The 20,085-nt window shown below is 36.5% G+C and overlaps 1 protein-coding gene across 5 annotated transcripts in view; it reads right to left on the bottom strand.

Moving 5' to 3' along the window:
• Positions 1-20,085, bottom strand: part of LOC149536317 (Protein kinase superfamily protein) — a 252,316-nt gene that overhangs the window by 228,797 nt on the left and 3,434 nt on the right. For 4 of the 5 annotated variants that reach the window (XM_089803150.1, XM_089803147.1, XM_089803149.1 and 1 more), the window contains exon 2: positions 14,752-14,796. In XM_089803150.1, coding sequence (XP_089659276.1) covers positions 14,752-14,796 — 45 coding nt within the window. Of the gene's footprint in view, positions 1-14,751; positions 14,797-20,085 lie in introns of those variants that run through there. The other variant, XM_089803151.1, reaches the window with a different exon arrangement.

Below are 20,085 nucleotides of genomic sequence, written 5' to 3'. Positions count from 1 at the left end.
TTTGCACAAGAGAGTAATCCGGACATAGGTATTTCAAAGGCATTGGGTGATGAGACTTCATGTCATGATGAGTTTGATTTCTTAGACCATACCCTAGAAATCAAAGTAGTGTGTACTCATAGTGACATTGAATCCCAAGATTGTGATTTGGTTGTATGTGCAGACACATGGGGAGCTGATGAGAATGAGCATAGTGTGGTGACAGCAGTTTCATCATTGACAGAGGAGGTGGACTCAGAGGTACAAATTTGCAGTACTATAAAGGAGGATACATGCATTAGTGAATGCATACTGGATACTCCTTACAGCGATGTACATGACTCTGCCACAGTATTCTACAATAGGGTAAATTCAGAGATAGTACACATGCCTGAGAACTATCATTTTCAGACTCCTCATCGCTTGATTAGACAACGCAGGGTTGATGAGAGGAGGGTAGACATAGTGGTTGAGCACTTTGATGTCACTCAAGAGATGTTTTCTACACTCAGTTGGAGTGCTCTTATGACTGATGAGCAGGATAGTGAAGGATTTTCCATGGCAGATTTACATGCTCTTCAAAAGGCTATGGGGATATTGAAGCATGACTTATACTATCCGTGTTGCAATAGTGCACTCCCATCTTCAAAGGATAGAGTTATTGACTGTAGGCACCTGACTCAACAGTTTGGGAGCATTGGTTGGTGGGACCAACAAATGATCCACCATTATGTCAAGCAATTTCTAACATGGGCTATCACATCTATGTCACAGAGACTTCATCCGAGATCATGGTTACAGGATGATGTGGGTATTAGCAGACATGATGCTTTGGATGATTATTACTTTCGTGGTGGTATTACAGTGGTTGCAGAGGGATATGACATGATAGAGGTTTCCAATTATCCCTGTTTATACCTGATGGGTGGGTGTTGGTTCAAATGGTTTTGGAATCCGGGTGTTGTTTTGTTTGACGCCTTGTCTCACAAGGATTCCAGTATGTTACCATCTTGGTTGTGGGAACACTCTCATCCAGTGTGGGATCCTGGTATTATCCTATGTAGTGCATTTGATTGGGCGATTCTTGATGTGTTGCTTCATTTCACACACCCAAGAGTGTATATCAGAGTGGCGCAACAAGAGTTTGTTCATTGCTTGTGGACAAGCAATCTCCAGGAAGGGAGAATTGTCATGTCCCCTTTCTAGAGTGGTCATCAGAGACGATAGAGTTAGCCTATCAGGGAGTCTCGTAGGCTGGCAGTGGTGTTTAGAGACTCAGTCAGGGTATATAGTGTTCGGATCTAGAGTTTCAATTGAAAGCAGTTCCTTAATTGTAGGAGGAGTTCCTACATTTTAGGAGGTGGAGATGGGTTATAGTCTTGAGTCTCTACGAGATCGTTCTATATTTTTAGTTTCAGGAGATTTGAAGACGTTCCTATTTTTTAGGAGTATCCGTAATTTTGAGGGATGAGACTATCAGTTATTTTAGATTATCTGGCATCAATCACAGGAGGTGACAAGTTCAGTTTAACCTTGTAGAGGTGTTTTGGCTATTAGTTCACTATTTGGAAAATATTTTAATATATTTAAATATTCTCCTAAGTTAGCATTTTAATAATTTAAATAAGGCTAAGTTATAGCCATTTTGGAGTAATAAGGGGTTTTTTGGCCTCATCTGGGGGAATATCCTTTGGTGTAATAGCTCTTTGGAAAGGTCTTGAACTTTTCTAAATATTTCTCTTTTGACTCAGAGCATTTCGGTGAACGGATTTCTTTCTATTGGGAAAAAGGTCATTTTCTAGATACTTGACCACTTTAAAAATGAGAAATTTATTATTTTATAACCCAACGCCACATGGGGACACTTTCAGGGTTTGAGCTAAGTTTGGTGGGTTATAAGGAGGTAAAGACAAAGTTCGAAGGCATTATTGACATATTACATCTTGGATTTGTGTTTTGGGCTCTGATTGAGCTTTTAGCATTTGGGATGCCAAACCCACTTGCTTTGCCTATTTGGGATGTAGCCCCCAAAACAATGGTCTGGATTCTTGCAGTCAGAAGCATCTTGGAGATTGTGCATTGTTTCTTCTGGGGAACGCAGTACTAAGTCAAAGTTTTAGCTGGGGTTTGGGTATTTTACCCACGTGTGGGCACTTTGCAACTATACGGCCACGCCTAGCAGCCATCTACTTTTCCATGTACAGCATTTGAGAGCTGGATTCTCGCCATAGCTTCCTTCTGGGCTCATATTTCACCTTCATGCCTTCAGGTTGGCTTTATTCTTAGTTGTTATCATCTGGATATTATTGTAAATCTTCATCTGGTTACATATTAGGCGTATATTCATAAAAATTTGCTGGAAGCGACTTTGCTTTAAATGTATTTGGAATACATTCTCAGAACTGGTTCATGTTATTGTACTTCTGTTATTACTTATTGAAAAATCATCAAAAATATAAAACAATCAAACCCTTCTGCAACTTCTGTCTAGCTCTGCAAGAAAATTTTAATAAATAGGGAAAACAAATTTAAAAATATAAAATTACAGCAGATCAACGGAAGAGATCCATCAGGGATCTTTCACTCTTTCAAGATGTTAATTTTTAATTAAATACTTTTTATAATTGAATTTTAATAAAAGAAATGTTTGAGAATTTTTTATTTTTAGATTTTTTGCAAGTATTTGTCGAGCTTATACCGAGTTGAAAATTTTGGGTTTGTCGAATGCTCTCCAAGTTTGAGTCTTCAAACTATGGGGAGACTATCATGTCCCCTCCTAAATAACAGAGGCCAATGAGAGATTCATTAATAAACTTTTTGATTTCCGTAGGCTGTTAATTAAAGCAAGGAAATTAACTATTAATCAATAGTTAATTTATTTAATTATCATGTTTGGGCCACATTTATTTATTTCCCTCCCAAAAGGTTCTGATTTGCAATACTATAAAAGACCTCTTGGGGCAGCAAGAGGGCATAGATGTTTTGGTCTTTTATTTCATTTCAGGTTTAAAGTTTAAGACCACTTGCAGTTTTGGTGGTGCAATATCACTCTAGTCTACTAAACATTTCCAATTTCATCAAGTCTCCATGAGGAAATAAAAATTGTATCCAATTTAATCTGAGTAGCATATCAAGAGAACAAAAATTGAGAAGCGAGTCATTGTTTATCTATGTTCCACGGAGTTTCCGGGACGGGGACGTTTTAGGGGACGGGGACGTGTTTCCGGTACGGGTACGGGTCGAAGCCAAAATTTAGGGGACGGGACATCAGGGGACGGCGATTAAAAACATAGGGGATTTTTTTTACTATAGAGACAAAATTCAAATATGTATATCATAACATTGATAAACCATTCACCATAGACATTTTAGAAGATAAATACATGGAATATTATCAAATGGCAAATACTAAGTGCTTCCATTATAACAATATCACATACATATATAGCAAAAATTAAAATGCCTAAAGGCTTCAAGTATCATGCTGAAATCAGAATGAAATAAAGAGAAGTCCAACTAAAATAGTTGGTAAATAGTAAATACCGAACGCAGTCTTGCCTCACTAAACACAATCTTTGCTCATTGCTGCTACTGCTCTTATGTTTTTTTCCTTCCTCTTAGCAAGTATGTTAAATCGAAAAATGAGTAGAAGAGTTAGTGTTTTAATAGACCAAATATGGGTTGCATATTGTTATTATGTCTTTAAGATGACTAGGGGCCACACGAACAACAAAAATTAGGAAAAAATGTTTTTTTGGGGATGGTTTGCCTTTACCAGATTGACTGGAAAAAAGGGGACGGCCAGCAGTTTCGGGGACGGATAGGGGACGGCAAAACTGTCCCCGATACTGCTGGCCGTCCCCAAGTTTCTTGCCCAAAAAAATTGGCCGTTTCGGGGACGTTTCTGAATTCTTCAAAAAAGGGACGTCGCAGGGTACGGCCAAAATCCGTACCCGCGTCCCCGTTTCGTACCCGGTACGGGTACTAGGGTACAGAGGCAGGAAACGCGTCCCCGTGGAGCATAGTTGTTTATCAATGTCTTTGTCAAGTCATGAAAGGTTTGATTCATTGAGTGTTGTGATATCAGCATAAGCTCAGCCCAGTCACACCATTCATTGATGTGATACCTTGGCTTAGTTCACTGGTAACATCTCTCCCAGGTTCCTAGACAGCTAAGAAGGATTGAGAAGATCTCAATTTTCCTAAGGTATAAATCAGTTCAAAGAGAGCGACTAACCCATTAAATATTGTGACTGCAGCAAAATCACAGTGCTGCTATTCACTAATAGCCACCGTGATTTACTACCTTTGCGCAAGGTCTCAAATCTATCCCATATGGAAAATATTACACAAGGTCAGGCTTTCACAACTGACCCTTCGCTCAATCCATAGTCACTGAGATTGCAGTTATTGTGGCACCTAGCAGCAGGTCAATAATTCATGGGAGAAGATCAAAATATTACATCAGAAAAGTAGCAAATTGATCCGAGTCCTAGTCGATCAGAGTATTGAGGGTTCGATCTTGGAAAGGGGTCTACAATTTCAATTAAAAGCTCGTAGCATGAACATAAAAGGATTTGCATTACAAAAAGATCGCATCATCAAGATATTTCAAAGGAGGATATTCATCCTTGAGGATGGCCCTTCAATCCAATATTGGCATCATCTACTGCACTTCCTAATGTGGAAATATAACAATAGATAGGTGCCCTTATTTTTAACACTAAAGTGCAGCCATTTGCATTCAATTTTCAAATTTGAATAGAGAATCAATCTTGCCCATATATGTTGTATACAAAGTTTCCTTGCAAGTTATTATTTTATTTGTGGAGATTGTGTTGGGATACTATACAAATCATCTCCAACATCACATGTACTCAAATAGTGGCATACAACACTCATAACAAAGTTGAACACTTATACAATTGTCGAAATTCCACGGCTTTAGCCAGGTCCAACACACCTCCAAGCCTACACTTGATAACTCACACTCATTGCCACATTGTTCTAGGTGTCACACTACAATCATCAAAAACCAGAGTCAATGTGATAGTCTAAGTGGCATCCTTGAGGTTTGCACTTGCTAAGACATCAACTAGCACATCAGGAAATTACCAACAAATAGTTGAACATGGTGCAACAAATAGAAGATGCGGTTTCATGGATGGAAACAATTCCATTTCCATTGGTGTGATAACTTCAATTGTAACTCTTAGCCATCACATCATGTTATCTATTCATGTGTGTGTGTGCGTGTGTGCGTGTGTGTGTGTGTGTGTGTGTGTGAGACACGGACATTAACTAGGAGGTACAAGTGGTAATCAAACATCTTTCTCAAGACTATGTCATGTATAAGATGAATAGATAAATCATCATACATTTACTATTCAAATTGTATCTAATAAAGAGACCCAAAATCAGGACTTTGAGAAGATATCAACCCTTCTTTTGCAAACGGAGGAGTAGAGAGAAGACCAGATAGAAGAGACCACCTTGGACAATATAGAAGGTGCATCCAATGCAAAGATTGAAGACAAAGGAAAACAGAATGCTAGCAAACTAATCAAATGATTCCCTTGGAAAAGATGATGTGTCTTACATAGCAAGAGTGATGTGATTGCATCTACCTTTCAGAAAATGATGAAAGATGTAAGAGGGACATCTTGCGAGGAATTTCTTCAACACTTGAGAAACATTTTTGGAAGATTAAATTTAGAAATTATCCTGTAGAAGAACAGAGAATCATTCCTAAAAAGTTTGGTAAACAATGTCATATGATCGTTTTCCCTAGAAGAGAAGATATTCATGTATGGGTCCCTATGTGACCAAGTGCACTGATAATCTTCTAAAATTGAAAGTAAGCATCCATCTACATTTGCAGGTCATCTCACCTAGAACCACTTCTTGAAGAGAATTACAATACAAGCAATCTAATTATATCATTGAACTCAATACAATCCTAGACAAACATAGCAGTATGTGACCTATTGGTTCACAAGACTCCCCCCATTTGGGAAAGGAATATGACTCCTATACAAGTCGCTACCTCTAAAACCAAACACATCTAAGTTCACTAATATTTAGGAATGGCTCATAAATGTCTCCACCAGTATAATGAATAGAAAGAGTATGACTCATGGTTTGTGGCTTCAAACTAAAGCTATTCACTTTTTTTAATCAAAAAGTTTTGGGTTGGTGTTCTTTTATTCTGTCATTAGAAAAAGTCATTTAGTCTGGATATTTGGGTGTTGAATCCCTGAGCCAATCCAATGTTATCCAACAAAGGAAAATAATGTAAGTTAGTCAGATCTACAATTGGTGATTCAAACTCCCAAAAAGAAGAGTACGATGACAATCGAACATCCCTATTATGATTGAGTTTTACTGATTGTGATGGATGTGTCTCTTGCATTTCCTTGGTGAAACTAGGAAAAGATTTCATCATTTCCCTTAGTGCTTCAATTGTTGCATCTATACACTAAACCATACCTCTCCAACTGTTGGCTTGCAGTCGTGCAACACAAAGACCAGTCCATCTTGAGAAGAGAAACTCAACAACTGAAAGTCTAAACTGGTATATCTATGGGAACTAGTATTTCCATGAAGCCTTACATTATTTATTTATTTATTTCATATTGCCTTTATAAAAACTAAAATTCTAATTCTATCCAGAGAGCTGGAAGGAAGGAATTTTCAAATCCTGAAATATGGAAGCAATTGTGATAAATTTAAGAAGTACAATTAACACATCTAGAGCACAGCATTCTAACTCTGACAATATACGCATTGTTAAGGAACTTAGGATCTGAGATACCCTTTATATATAATTCAGTTTATCAGATGTTTACTATAACAGGGTATTAATGAAATCTTCAGATGTGTGATTATATGACTGCAGGAATGTTTATGCAATGTTTGTATTTCTCTGTTATTCAACTGTGTAATAATACTGACTATCTTCTGTTGTGATGGCTGTAGATATGGAGAAGGTAATCGCTGATGATTGCAGATGCAATAAATAATGATATTGCATTGCAATTGATATGGTTTATATTGCATTTGAATCAATTTATATACAAGGTTGAATAGACATGTCACTGTAGAGACATATCTCTACAGGACATGTCATTATTCATAACAACACATAATTAATACAAATTTGTTGACACCCAACACTTAATCTGGGCTATGAATATGCAGGCCCGATAACAATAATTGGCGCTCGTATATAAATCATGCCCGATAATAATCTGGGCGATCATGGCAACTAAAACCTTGGTAATACGTATTACAGAGGATGTCATTCGATGACATTACTGTCATGAATCAATGTTTGATGCAACGGAAAATAATCACAGCTTATCAGTATATATATGCAGTCCAATCTGGACATAATCCCCAAGTGCTAAATAGTTTGTGATGTTAGTATATGAAGGAAGACAAACACAAGCATATATGTATGTGTATGTATGTACATATATATATGTATGTGTGAGTATGCTTCATACACTGATATCAGATCCAACCGAAGCTATACTTTAACACACATCAGTGTTTTGAACATACCCTCAATTCTAACTATAGCAAATTTGTCACGGAAAGGAAATAATTTGCAAGTCTTGAAATACAGAAGAAATTGTGATAAAGTTTAGGAGTATTACGATAATAGATAAGCTTCTATTATTAGTTAATGGTTATCTGTTTGTAATCTATTGTAAATATTAGAATGTTTCCAATATTTAGTTAGTTCTAGTTATCTATTACGTTTCTTTTACCTAGGATTGAATATTTCTATTCTTTACAATCATTCCCTAAGGAAACATCGCTTTATTCTTTTGTATATATAGACCTCTCAATCTCTATTAATAACAAGCAAGTATTTTACCAATTACTTCCATAATATGGTATCAGAGCCAATTCTTTGAATCTTTTTGAAAAAAATTATAATTTCTTGTTTGAAATTATCAAAGCAATATTTTTCGAAATTGTTTTCTGTGATATCTACTTCTTACAGCCATTTTTCTGCAACTATCATCTATTTTTTTGGTGGGTTTTTTTGCAGCAGGCTGTTTTTTGTTCAAAACCCTAATTTTTTGTTTTTCCTGGGTGCCTCAATTTTTGAGCCAGCGGATCTAGAAACCGACAACATTCTTTCTAGGTTTTAAAGCTCTCTTTTAGGTACCCCTTCAAATTTTTTGGGTCTTCCGTTATTCTGCCTTGAAGAATGTGCCTTCACAAATTTTCATGCATTTTCATTGAAAAGCATGCTATGTAATGTCCCCATTTTTGCCAGTACCATAGATTGAGAGTTTAGCCTATTATTGTGATCCTCATAGGCTAATTATTGTGGATAAAGGGTCTTTTGAGGCAGTGGCTTGGGTTTGGAGGGCCTTATCTTCTCCACAATTCAATAAGTTACAAGTTGGTCTTCGTTTGGCTCAAATCAGACTTCATTTGGGCTTAGTTTTCTATACTTACTATTTGTGGTAAGTTGGGTGGTGATTGAGATGGATCCTTTCTATTTTTTGGAAGTGCATTTGGTCACATGGAGAAATAATAGGTGTGACTCCTATTTCAGACGACATATTTAAATGAAGACTATTTTGGGAGTTATAATATTTTTAGTGGCCAAATTATAATTAAATCATTAAATGACTTATTATAAAGTTATAATTTAACGTTATAAAGTTATATTTTAACTTTATAATATCACTTAAGTTGAGGGTTGAGTCATCATTAGAAGAGGCCATTTATTTCATTAATATTATGCCTATGCGAAGTATTAAATGTTGCCAAAAGAGTTAAGTTGGAAAGTTTTAAGAGTTGAGTTCTTTTGGGAAACTTTCACAATTTCAAAAGTCGAGTTCTTTTGAAAAAATTTGTTGACAAACGCATGATAAATATGAGCTCATTTCATTGGGAAAAGCATGCTTGAATATTTATTTGCTTTTGTTTCCTTTGTGGCTTTCTGAGGTTTTGAAGTTTGTGCCATTGCTGAAGTATAAGGGTTTGTTCTAAGGATTTGTTATCCACTGCTCAAGTATAGTGGAAGATTGTCTGAAATTGGTAGTGCAAATTGCTGTTGAAGTATAGCAATTTGATTTGTCTTCTCAACTACATTACTTGCGCAAGAGAAGCTAATTTTTGTAAGTGAATTGGTCTGATTCGAAAGGGTTTGAAGATAAAAATTATATGTCGCAGACTTGTGTTTTCCTTTGGAGTTGATATTTTCTTTGTTGGGGCAGCGTCTATTACATGCTAACTATGATCTTCCTTAAGTTGGAAAGAGCATACTATTGTACATTGTTCCTCATACAAATCTGCTGCAATTTGATATCTACAGCAATCACCTACAGGTTCTTCATTTAATTGCAAATTTCATGAGAGTTGTAGTTATGTATTTCAGTCATTAGATTGCATGCCAAGTGTTTGTAAAAATGTCTATTGGCTGGAGATCCATATTTCAAACGTTGAAATCATATGTATGTATTTGAATGGTCAAAAAAGATTGGACTCGTACTTCAGCTTCTTTCTTTGGACATCTAATAACCATTTGCATGTGTCTAAACTAAATTTGAACCATTACAAGCGAGCATAAGTCGTCTAAAGATAAAAGACAGTAAGATAGAGATTTCATGCAACGTGTTTGACAAAATGTCAAACCATTAATCTTGTGAAGAAAAATTGATGTTCAATTAAGCTATCACCTGTTGAGAGTTATTACATGCTATGACATCGTTGACTATTATTTTGTTCAAGGGCAATTCAAAATTCAATGATCATAATTATAGCACATGGAAGCAGCCAATACTAGCAATCTTTGAATATCAGAATACAGATCAAATTGTTCTAGGTGTTACAAAGCGTCTGACTGCAACTAGTACTGATCAGGATACATGGGATCTCAATAACCAAGAGGCAATAATGCTTCTCATATTATCCGTCGGTGATGATCAGCTCCCTTAGATTGCATCCAACCAAACAGCTGCTGAGATATGGGAGCATTTGAAAAAAACTTCATGAGAATTCTGACAAAAGCAAAGCTTTTTCCTTTAAGAATGCTTTGTTTTCTCTTATCATGGATGAGTGAACATCGCTCCAGACTCACCTGAATAGGATTTAGTTGATCAGTTGCTTGCCATTGGTCGCAAGACAGAGGAAGAGGATATTGTGGTCATAACCCTCAAAAGTTTGCCCAAGTCCAATGAGCATTTTATCAAGACTCTCAACGTCACTTCTACTAGTGTTGATGTGAAGTTCACTGATCTCTACATACTTCTGCTTCAACAAGATCGGTGGAAACAATTGTTTAGTAGCAGTTCCAACTCCATCTCCACAAAGCAAGTCTTTGTTGCTAATCCTTTTAGAAAGATAAAAGCAAGTCTCAGCAATCTTGTCAACAAAAGTCCTCTACTCGAGCTTCAAAAGGCTCTCGAAAGAAGCACATTCAATGCAAGTATTGCCACAAGTTTGGTCACATGAAGGTTGAATGTTGAAAACGCTTAACTACCCAATCTAAGCAATCAGGTTCACAACCCAAAGCAAACAATGCTAAGCACACTGAGTAGACGAAATTTGCCTTTTATGCCTTCATGGCTAGAAGACCTACAAAGCATGTGAAGTCATCTGCATAAGACATTGATTCAAGTGTCTCTTAGCATTTCACCCACCATAGAGACTGGTTTACTGACTACCGACCTTACTCAAATTCTGTTATTTTTGGTGGCAGAGAAGAGTACACTGTTGTCAGTAAAGGCAACATTCAAATTCAGTCTGCTAGGAGAAATCTCATTTTCCTCGATCTGTACTATGTTCCAGGGATGGAACTAAATCTACTCTCAATCAGTCAGTTACTACAACATTCTTCACACTTGGATGTCACCTTTAGTTCACATCAGTATACCATCACTAATAGGGCAACTTAGTCACTTGTTGCAGGTAGGTCTTGAGGATCATGGTTTTTTCTGACTTAATGATTCTAGTGATTCTCAAGACTTAGCTGTGGCTTCTCAGTAGTCTTTTGTTAGCAAACTTTGGCATCATCTGTATGGGCACTTAAATCTACATTATCTCTCTCAACTTGCTTGGGAAGAGCTTGTCCTCAGTTTGTCAGAGATTCAGAATCAACAGCTTGGAGTTTGTGATGCATGCCAGGTTGGGAATTAACATTGCACACCTTTCACCAGTAGCGATTCATGGTGAGCTTCTCAGGTACTTCAACTTGTTCATGCCGATATCTACGGCCCTATGGCCACTCTTGTTCTTGGTCCAGGTATTTTCTATTGTTTGTTGATGATTTCCATAGAAAAATGTAGGTGTATTTTCTTAAAAATAAATTAGATACATTTCTTGTATTTCAGAAGTTTAAGAACCTTTAGTTGAAAAAGAGTCTGGGAAATCTATTATTACCTTTAGATCAAACAATGGGGGGGAATTTTGTACTAATGAATTCTCTAGCTTCTTGGATACTAATGGCATCAAATGCTAGTTAACCACACCCCACACACCACAACAGAATAGTGTAGTTGAATGTCGAAATAGAATAATCACCGAGATGGCTCAATCCACACTCGAACACAGACATGCTCCGAAGAAGTTTTGGGCAGAAGCAATTAACACTACAATTCATCTTCTAAACCGGTCACCCACTGTAGCGGTCAAAGGTAAGACTCCGGAAGAGGCCTGGTCAAGTCACAAGCCCAGAATCAGTCACCTAAAGGTATTTAGTTCCCTTGCTTTTGTTTGGATCCCTAATGCATCACACACCAAGTTGGATGCCAAGAGTTAGAAACTCATGCTTGCTGGATATAGTAGTCTTCACAAAGCCTATCGATTGAGTGACACTGAGACATCTCATCTCATGTATAGTCGTAATGTAGTCTTTGATGAGCAGCGAGGACCATTCATGCTTATTTCTCCTGTTCCTAATCCAACAGACCAGTGTATGAAGGCTCATGATTTGGGAGTTAGGCTTCCATTATGTCCACCTGATGGGAGGGCTCCAATAGCTCCTATAGCTCCATCTACACCAATGATCCCTGTAAAAACACCTCCAACTTCTCCTACAGGATCACCTCGATTCATAAATGCTTCACCTGAGTTTGATCTAGATTCTTCTGATGAAGAATCTAATCACCAACCATCTCCTGATACTAATGTTGGTCATTCTCCTCTCCGGCCTAAGTGGTAGGCTAAGACACTGATCTTTGTGATGATGAGCTCATTGATGGAAGAATTGCTCGAAAAAAGAGCAAACCTACAGTGTCTGTTAATTTTTCTCTCATGTCCAACATTCACAATGTGTTTGAACCTCAAACATATTCTGAGGCTAAAAGAATTCCAGAGTGGGAACAGGCCATGACATCTGAACATCAAAGCCTGTTGAAGAATAACACCTAAGTCCTTTTTGATCTTCCACCAGAGAAGAAACCCACTGGCTACAAATGGGTTTACAAAATCAAATACAAATCTGATAGTACTTTGGATAAGTACAAAGCTTGTTTAGTTGCAAAGGGTTTTTCTCAATGGCAGGGCATTCATTATGAGGAGACCTTTGCTCCTACTGCAAAGATGAGCACAATCAGATTAGTCCTAGCCATGGTAGCACAGTTTGGTTGGAAGGTCCATCAAATGGACGTCAAGAGTGCTTTCCTAAATGGTGATCTCCACGAAGAGGTTTACATGACACAAACTCTTGGTGTCAAGGTTGTCAATAAAGAACATCAAGTTCTCAAATTAGTGAAAGCTCTTTATGGCTTGAAGCAAGCCCCTCGAGCATGGTACGTGAAAATTGATACACACCTTAGTGATCAAGGCTTCTAGAGGAGTTCTTTAGACTCAAATTTGTACATCAAGACTACTAACAGTAACATCATCCTTCTAGTTATTTATGTGGATGATTTGATCATCACTAGCAATTTGACATCTTTGATTCAGTGACTCAAACAAAATTTATGTCAATCTTTTGATATGACAGATCTTGGGCTCATGCATTACTGCCTAAGTGTTGAGGTTTGGCAACAGTCTTTTCGTATATTCATCTCTCAATCCAAATATGTCAAAGCTTTGTTTGACAATTTCTGTACGCAGGATTGCAAACCTACATCTATGCCCATGGAGAAAGGTCTCAAATTATCAGCCAAGTCTAATTCTCCTCCAGTTGATGATACTACATACAGGCAATTAGTAGGCAGCCTCATCTACCTCTCTACAGCTAGGCCTAATATTAGCTTCACAATTAGCTATATCTCACGATTTATGACAACTCCCAAGGTTGATCATTGGATGGCAACAAAGTGTGTGCTTTGTTATGTGAAAGGCACTTCAAATTATGGACATCTTAACTCTCAAAGTTCTAATCCTAGACTCCATGGGTTCACGGATTCAAATTGGGTAGGCTCTGTATAGGAAAGAGAAACAGTAGAAAGTTTCTCTTTCCTATACAGAGGCCGAATACAGAGGCATGGTCAAGGCAGGTTGTGAAGCTGTTTGGCATCCTTGAATGCTTGAGGATATGCAAATGTCACCAGCAGGACCGACCACTTTGTTTGTTGATAACAAAGGCGTAATCAAGTTAGCACGTAATCCAGTCTTCTATGAACAAACCAAGCATGTGGATGTTCACTGTCACTACATACAACAACTAGTTGAAGACGGGACAATAGACTTGCAGTATGTTCCTACCACAAATCAGACTGCAGGCATTCTCACCAAGCCTCTTGGTCCTAATAAGTTTGTCAAATTCAAAGGACAACTTGGTGTTGTGGATAGATTAACCATTAAGGGAGGGTATTACGATTATAGATAAGCTTCTATTAATAGTGAATGGTTATCTGTTTGTAATCTATTGTAAATATTAGAATGTTTCTAATATTTAGTTGGTTGTAGTTATCTATTAGCTTTCTTTAGCTTTCTTTTAGCTAGAATAGAATATTTCTATTCTTTATGATCATTTCTTGAGGAAACATTGCTTTATTCTTTTGTATACATAGACCTCTTGGTCTCGGTTAATAAGAAGCAAGTATTTTACCAAATACTTTCGTAATAAGGAGGCCACCAACATATTTAAAGTGTAACAATCTAATTCTGCCATACAAGCATTGATGTTGGAAACATGCCCCAAATTTTAACTCTAACAAATCCCTTTGATGGTATGGGAAAATGTTCTCAAGTCATTTGCAAGAAGAAAATTGGATCCAAGTACATTTTTACATCTATTTCAAGTTTTCACTGTCCTTTACAAAAAGGACAAGAGTTGTAATTTACTCCAGTTCACTTCCCTGATGTTTATCTATATTATCAAAACTCAGAACTGTAGATGTTAACACAATACATATGACTTAAACCATATTTAGGCTTCAGCTTACCATTAGCATTCCTTTCAGGCTTAAGGATGTAAAACATTCCTAATGCTGAAAACGCGGGGAACCCATATTCCTTGGCAATTACACACAGTAAACATATTATCATTAAACCTTTGTGAAACAAAAAATCGATGTTCACTGACCCTCAAGGATGTCAATCTTAAGCAAACTCAGTCCACTAAGGAACTCGCTTGAAAACTTTTCATGCTCTTCCACCTTTACATATCCTGAACCTGAATCTTTGTATAAAATTTTGACATGAAAATCAAAGAAGACTCTCATTCCAATCCCTAACACACATCTATTATGCCAGGTTTTTAGTAAGAAATTCAATGAATGTAAAACCCATAATACATTGCATGTATAAGTGTTCTAATGCATATCTGAGACAGAAACTGTGCACACATACAGGCCCAAGTCGTACTAATAAAGATCGAAGTTCAGCTGCCCGTTCCTGCAAATTGAACATGTCATCAGTTATAAAATCTATATTCTCTTAGGTACAATGTAGAAATCTGAATGTGAATAATCATATGACAGATAACTAAGTGTAAACACCTAAGATCTACAAATGAAATCATATTAATGTCTGCAAGTTATCAAGTCCACTCAATACAAATTAAACCAGAGATATCCAAAGCATGTGAAAAAGAAAGGTATACAAAATATATTAATGTCTGCAAATAATAAAATCTGACCAATGCAAATTACTATCAATGAAGAACCTGTGGTAAATAATCACACAAAATGATAGGAAGAAAAGGAGACAACTTTTGAAAGCAGCCAGGTTTGATGGCTGGGATTTGTAATAATTGTTAATGTCTGAAAAATGACCAAAATAGGTAAAGCAACTCAAAAATGCATTTAGTTACACTAGAAAAAATTAAATCATAAGTTATGAAAGTAACTTAACATTAACACAAAAATCTATTGGTCCCTATTATGTAGTGCATGGTGTTGTCCTTATTTTTGTAGATAGTTGTAAGATAATGTGCGCAAAAGATTCACTGTTCTACAATGGATATGTATATATTTCATATTAAAGGATTTCTTGTAGGTCACCATTAAAAATTAGTTAAGTTACCGATGTTCTTGGAGGTCCGGATGCGGAGGCGGGTGTCTTGGGAGGCAGAGCGGAGGTGGAGGCATGGTGGGTGCTTACAACGCATCCACAAGAAAGCCACAGGCCCAGGATGTGCTTCCTGCCAGTATCCACCACACTTATGTGCACATCTGGAGGCATCTGTTCCTGAAAATATTTAGTTTGATGTAATTTTCCCAAAAAAAAAAACTTAAAGCACCTTTTAGCATTTTCTTTATAACATTTTTTTATCACATTTTTGCCCTAAACCCTAAAACAGCCCTAACACAGGCTACTCATTGTTTTTTCATCTCAATTTGTTTGCAGCTAGGCTCTTTTCTCATTTGGTCTCCATTTCGGCATTTTGAAGGCAAGGTGATTATTTTTGAAGAAGATTGTTCATGGGCTGCCGGACAGCTTCCACAAATGAGATCTAAGCATCTAAGGTAAGCATTTGAACCCATTCTTGTTTTCTTTAATGAATTTTCTTGAGATTTTAATGAATTTTTTCAAGTTTGGGAAGAAATTTTTCAAGTTTTTTTTCTTTTAAAAAAATAAACAAACCAAGTTTAGCTATCTATTTTAATATTTTTTATCTTTTTTTTGCACTTGTATATTAGATTTTAGATTTTTTCTAATTTAATTTTATTTAATTTCTTATAATAGCAAAAAATTAGATTGTGTTGTGCAAGAATGGTTGCCAATAGTAGTCAAAGTTCAGTGGTTGGGCAAGGAGCCGACAAATTCAAAATTGATGTAGGATTTCCATTACGAAGACATACCACAAAAATATCACAAGTTTTAGGAGATGGCTCATATCTCTGGTATTGCAATGTATGTGAATCTAGTAAACCATTCAATAGCTCATATTCTTGGGTCAAACTTCATTTTATGGGCCTTTCTAGTAAAGGAATGGAAATGTGCAAAGGAAGCAAAGATGGGAAGGGGATGGTTAATGCACAAATAGGGGTTGTAGCAGACACTTTCAAGGATGGCGATTGGCCAAAATTGATCTATATAGAGTCAAAATAGCATTGAAAGGGTGTCAACAATTAACTACGTGATATTAATTGACTCATCATGGGATTGTTAATCATTACGAGCATCTCAGTTTCACCAAGCCCTTTTTAGCGTGTTTTTCTACATTGACGTGGACAAGCCTTGCATCCCAAAGATATATGATGGCATCAACTCAATAATTGAGAAGATGAAAACATCATAAATGGAACAAATGACCACTACATTACATCTTCTTGCCTTTGCATTAACTCAAAAAATATTATGGCATTGATATTCTTTAAATGTTAGGAAGGATTCCCCCATATAGAGATTTTGAAGTGGCTTAAAGGTAAAAGGCGGCATTTTGTAGGCTCTTCTGTGACACTAAGTCGCATTCATTGACTTTGTGCACTCAAATGGTCAAAGTATTGAGGCTCTTCATGATAGATTCCCAACGGATGCTCATAATTGGTCGTACGTCCATGGTCAAGTCTTCCAACACATGCAACCACTCACAATCAATTTTTTATCAAAAGTTCAATATTTTTTTTAGTCTTTAAGCTTTTCAACTTTCAATTTCACTTTTGGTTTTTTATTTTTTATGATTCTATAATATGTAACTTTAAATGTTTATTTCGTCTTCATGGTGCTAGTTCATCTACATCTACGAGGAATTGCAGCACATATCCACTCAATAAATTAGTAAAGCACAATCAATGGATTGCACTCAAAAGAGCACAGAGCTTAATTAAAAGTGCATTCCAGCTTGCATCTCCTTTCACTAAAACAGCGTGACAGCAAGAGGGCATGGAGATGTGGGATATAGAGCTAGAGCATACCGACTTTGATGCTTCCACTTCCTGATGAATTGCATTTGAGAAGTTAAAAAGTCGGCATACTTTTAGTGCAAGTGGCATTGCTTGTGGGTCATCTATTGTTCCTACATCATCTAATGTCAATAATGAATGGCATTGCTTGTGGTTCATTTATTGTTCCTACATCATCTAATGTCAATAATGAATGATATTATTGATGATCTAGAAAATCCATTTGATGATAAAAGTTTAAAAGTTAAATTAACTGTTGACCTTGATATTATTATTTTTATTTTGATCTTGAAGTTTGAACAATGAAGATTATCTGGCATGTTTTAACTGAAATTCAATTTTAGGGCAGTTTTGTTGCTTATATGTTGCTATGTGATATTCTAATCTTAGTTCATCTGTCTAGGCTGCATAAACATATAACCATATCATCTGATGGTGAGATCAAGGTGGTAAAGCTAATCATTATGGCAGTCGAATAAGAAATTTCTGTAATGCTCACACCACAATACAAATATCATTGTTTCAAGAAAATCAGCTTAGACATAAGACTGCATGATTCTCTTAAGAAATAATATGATGGGCGAGCAAGGAAGGCTTTTCATATTAAACAACGATTTATTAAAAAGTAGAAGCAACTAAGTCAAAGGCAACATAATGATAACAAGGAGTGACTAATAAGCAGCTATAATAATAATAATCAGTAATTAATTAAGGCAGATATTAAAGACAGCAGCGAATCTATAAGATTGGATTTTATAGTTATTAGTAACAACAGCAAACAAAGAACAGTAGTGATCATTATTACTATACATTTGTTATAGTCAAGGCAGCGATACATTTGTTATGTCAGTGACTCAGCAGTCATCATTAATATGCATTTATTATAGTCTATAACAGAGATCAGCCACAGTCTATCATGTAGCAAAAGAATGAAGGAATAACAAGGTTCATAAGAGATTGGAAAGGAAAAAGATCAATTCCAAAAAGTGTGATTGGCTAAGAGTCAGGGTCTGAAGACAAGTAACAACCAATGCAAGCAAATGCTCCTTTGGAAGAGATGTACCTCTTCAAGATAGGAAAAGGTATAAATAACCAGGAAAATGCATCTTGGAATAGAAGGGAGAACAGCCTTCAAAGCAAGAAGAGTACTCCCAAATCAAGCATAGAATGCCAGCAGCCATCCGATCAATTCAAGACTGTTATTCCCAGCATCAAATATACATGATTAGATATAATATGCATATGTCTGCAATAAATGTTTGTAAACCCCCATCATGTATGGAAGGAAGTATAAGGAAGAGGGAAATTATGAGGTTGCCATCTAAGTAGGCCACCTGATTGGATGTCCATGTTGCCTACCACTAGGGCCAAGAGTGTAATGTCCCATTTTTAGCATTCATAGCATGATGTTGTCATTAGCCTATTTCCCCACGGTCCCATAGGCTAACCAGGACATTAAAAAGACTTAGAGGCCATTTGGCCTAGATAGTTTCAGTTGCAGGTCTTTCTGATGGATTTTGAGGCAACTTTGGGCATGCTTACTATTTATAGTAAGTCATCTTGGACATGGTCGGACATCCAGTGGCAGCATTATGTCAATGGTAATTGTTTAAAATAGTCAAGAAGATTTGTTTATCATTGATAAGATTTGTTATGCATTGATAAAGCTATTTTATAAAGTTAAATTTAAATATTTAACTTTATTAATGCATAGACTATAGTTTGTGGGAAATATTCAAATTAAAAGAGTCCCCTTTATTTTATAACACATTGGAGACATAAGTTACATAAAGGAAGTGATGTTTTATCCCACATTGAGAAAACAAAGGATTGAGCTCTTGTGAGAACACTATAAAAGAAATGGAAGAGCTTTTTTTGGTATGCTTGGAAATATCAAAAAAAATTGGGTAATATTCTGGAGATTATATCTCAACAGTTTGAAGGACGAAATCCCTTCAAGCTGGAAATCTTGACGCCATTGAAAGATATGGTCCTGAGATTCAACATGGTAACAGCAAGTTCCTATCGCGCGGTACTGTAGCAGCGAGTTACTGTAGCAATTGGAATCACTGTAGCAATGAGTTACTGTAGTAGTCGGAATCACTGTAGCAACGAGTTACTGTAGCAGCCTGAATCACTGTAGCAGCGAGTTACTGTCGCAGTCCAGATCATTGTAGCTGCAAGTTACTGTAGCAATTTCAGAACTATTATCACTGTTGTAACTGCAATGGGTATGGACCATCATTGAACTTTTTAGTTGATATAATGCATTGAGTTTAATGAGAAGATATGATTGTTATGGTAGTTGTAGTTCCCTGATAATCTGAAACAAGAAACAAATGAATGGTCATTGTTATTAGTTGCATATGGTTCTATGTTGCCTCCTATTTGCATCTCATATGAAACACAAAAAATCTTGAGAAACCATTGATCAAAATCAAGCTGAAAACTATAAGAAAATTAGTTGCAAGACAATTGTTTGACAAAATTACAGGAAGAAGTAGACATTAAAAATAACAGAACAAGGCAGGTTGTTACAAAGAGGGTAAATATTCATTCCTGGGTTAGATAGAACAATCAAGAGGTCCCCATTATGATCTACTCTCCGACTCTACAATGTTGGCTATTGACCTTAGGGGAATGAGGCATGATAGAGAAAGCAAATACAAGCACCCCACTAGGTAGGCCACTCCGAGTGGATGTCGTGTTACCTGCCACCAATGCCAAGAGGGGAGTACCCGCTCTTGGGCTTGATGTAAAATGGCTTCAGACGGACCATTCACGTTTCTTCCTCAAAACCCTAATTTGTTTGAATAGTGATATGAATATTGTGCAA

The sequence above is a fragment of the Cupressus sempervirens genome, chromosome 10, assembly GCF_028749045.1.
Source record: "Cupressus sempervirens isolate cs-2001-9-10 chromosome 10, ASM2874904v1, whole genome shotgun sequence".
Classification (NCBI taxonomy): Eukaryota; Viridiplantae; Streptophyta; class Pinopsida; order Cupressales; family Cupressaceae; genus Cupressus; species Cupressus sempervirens.
The sequence above is the reverse complement of the archived record's forward strand: the minus strand, read 5'-3'. Positions and strand labels throughout refer to the sequence as shown.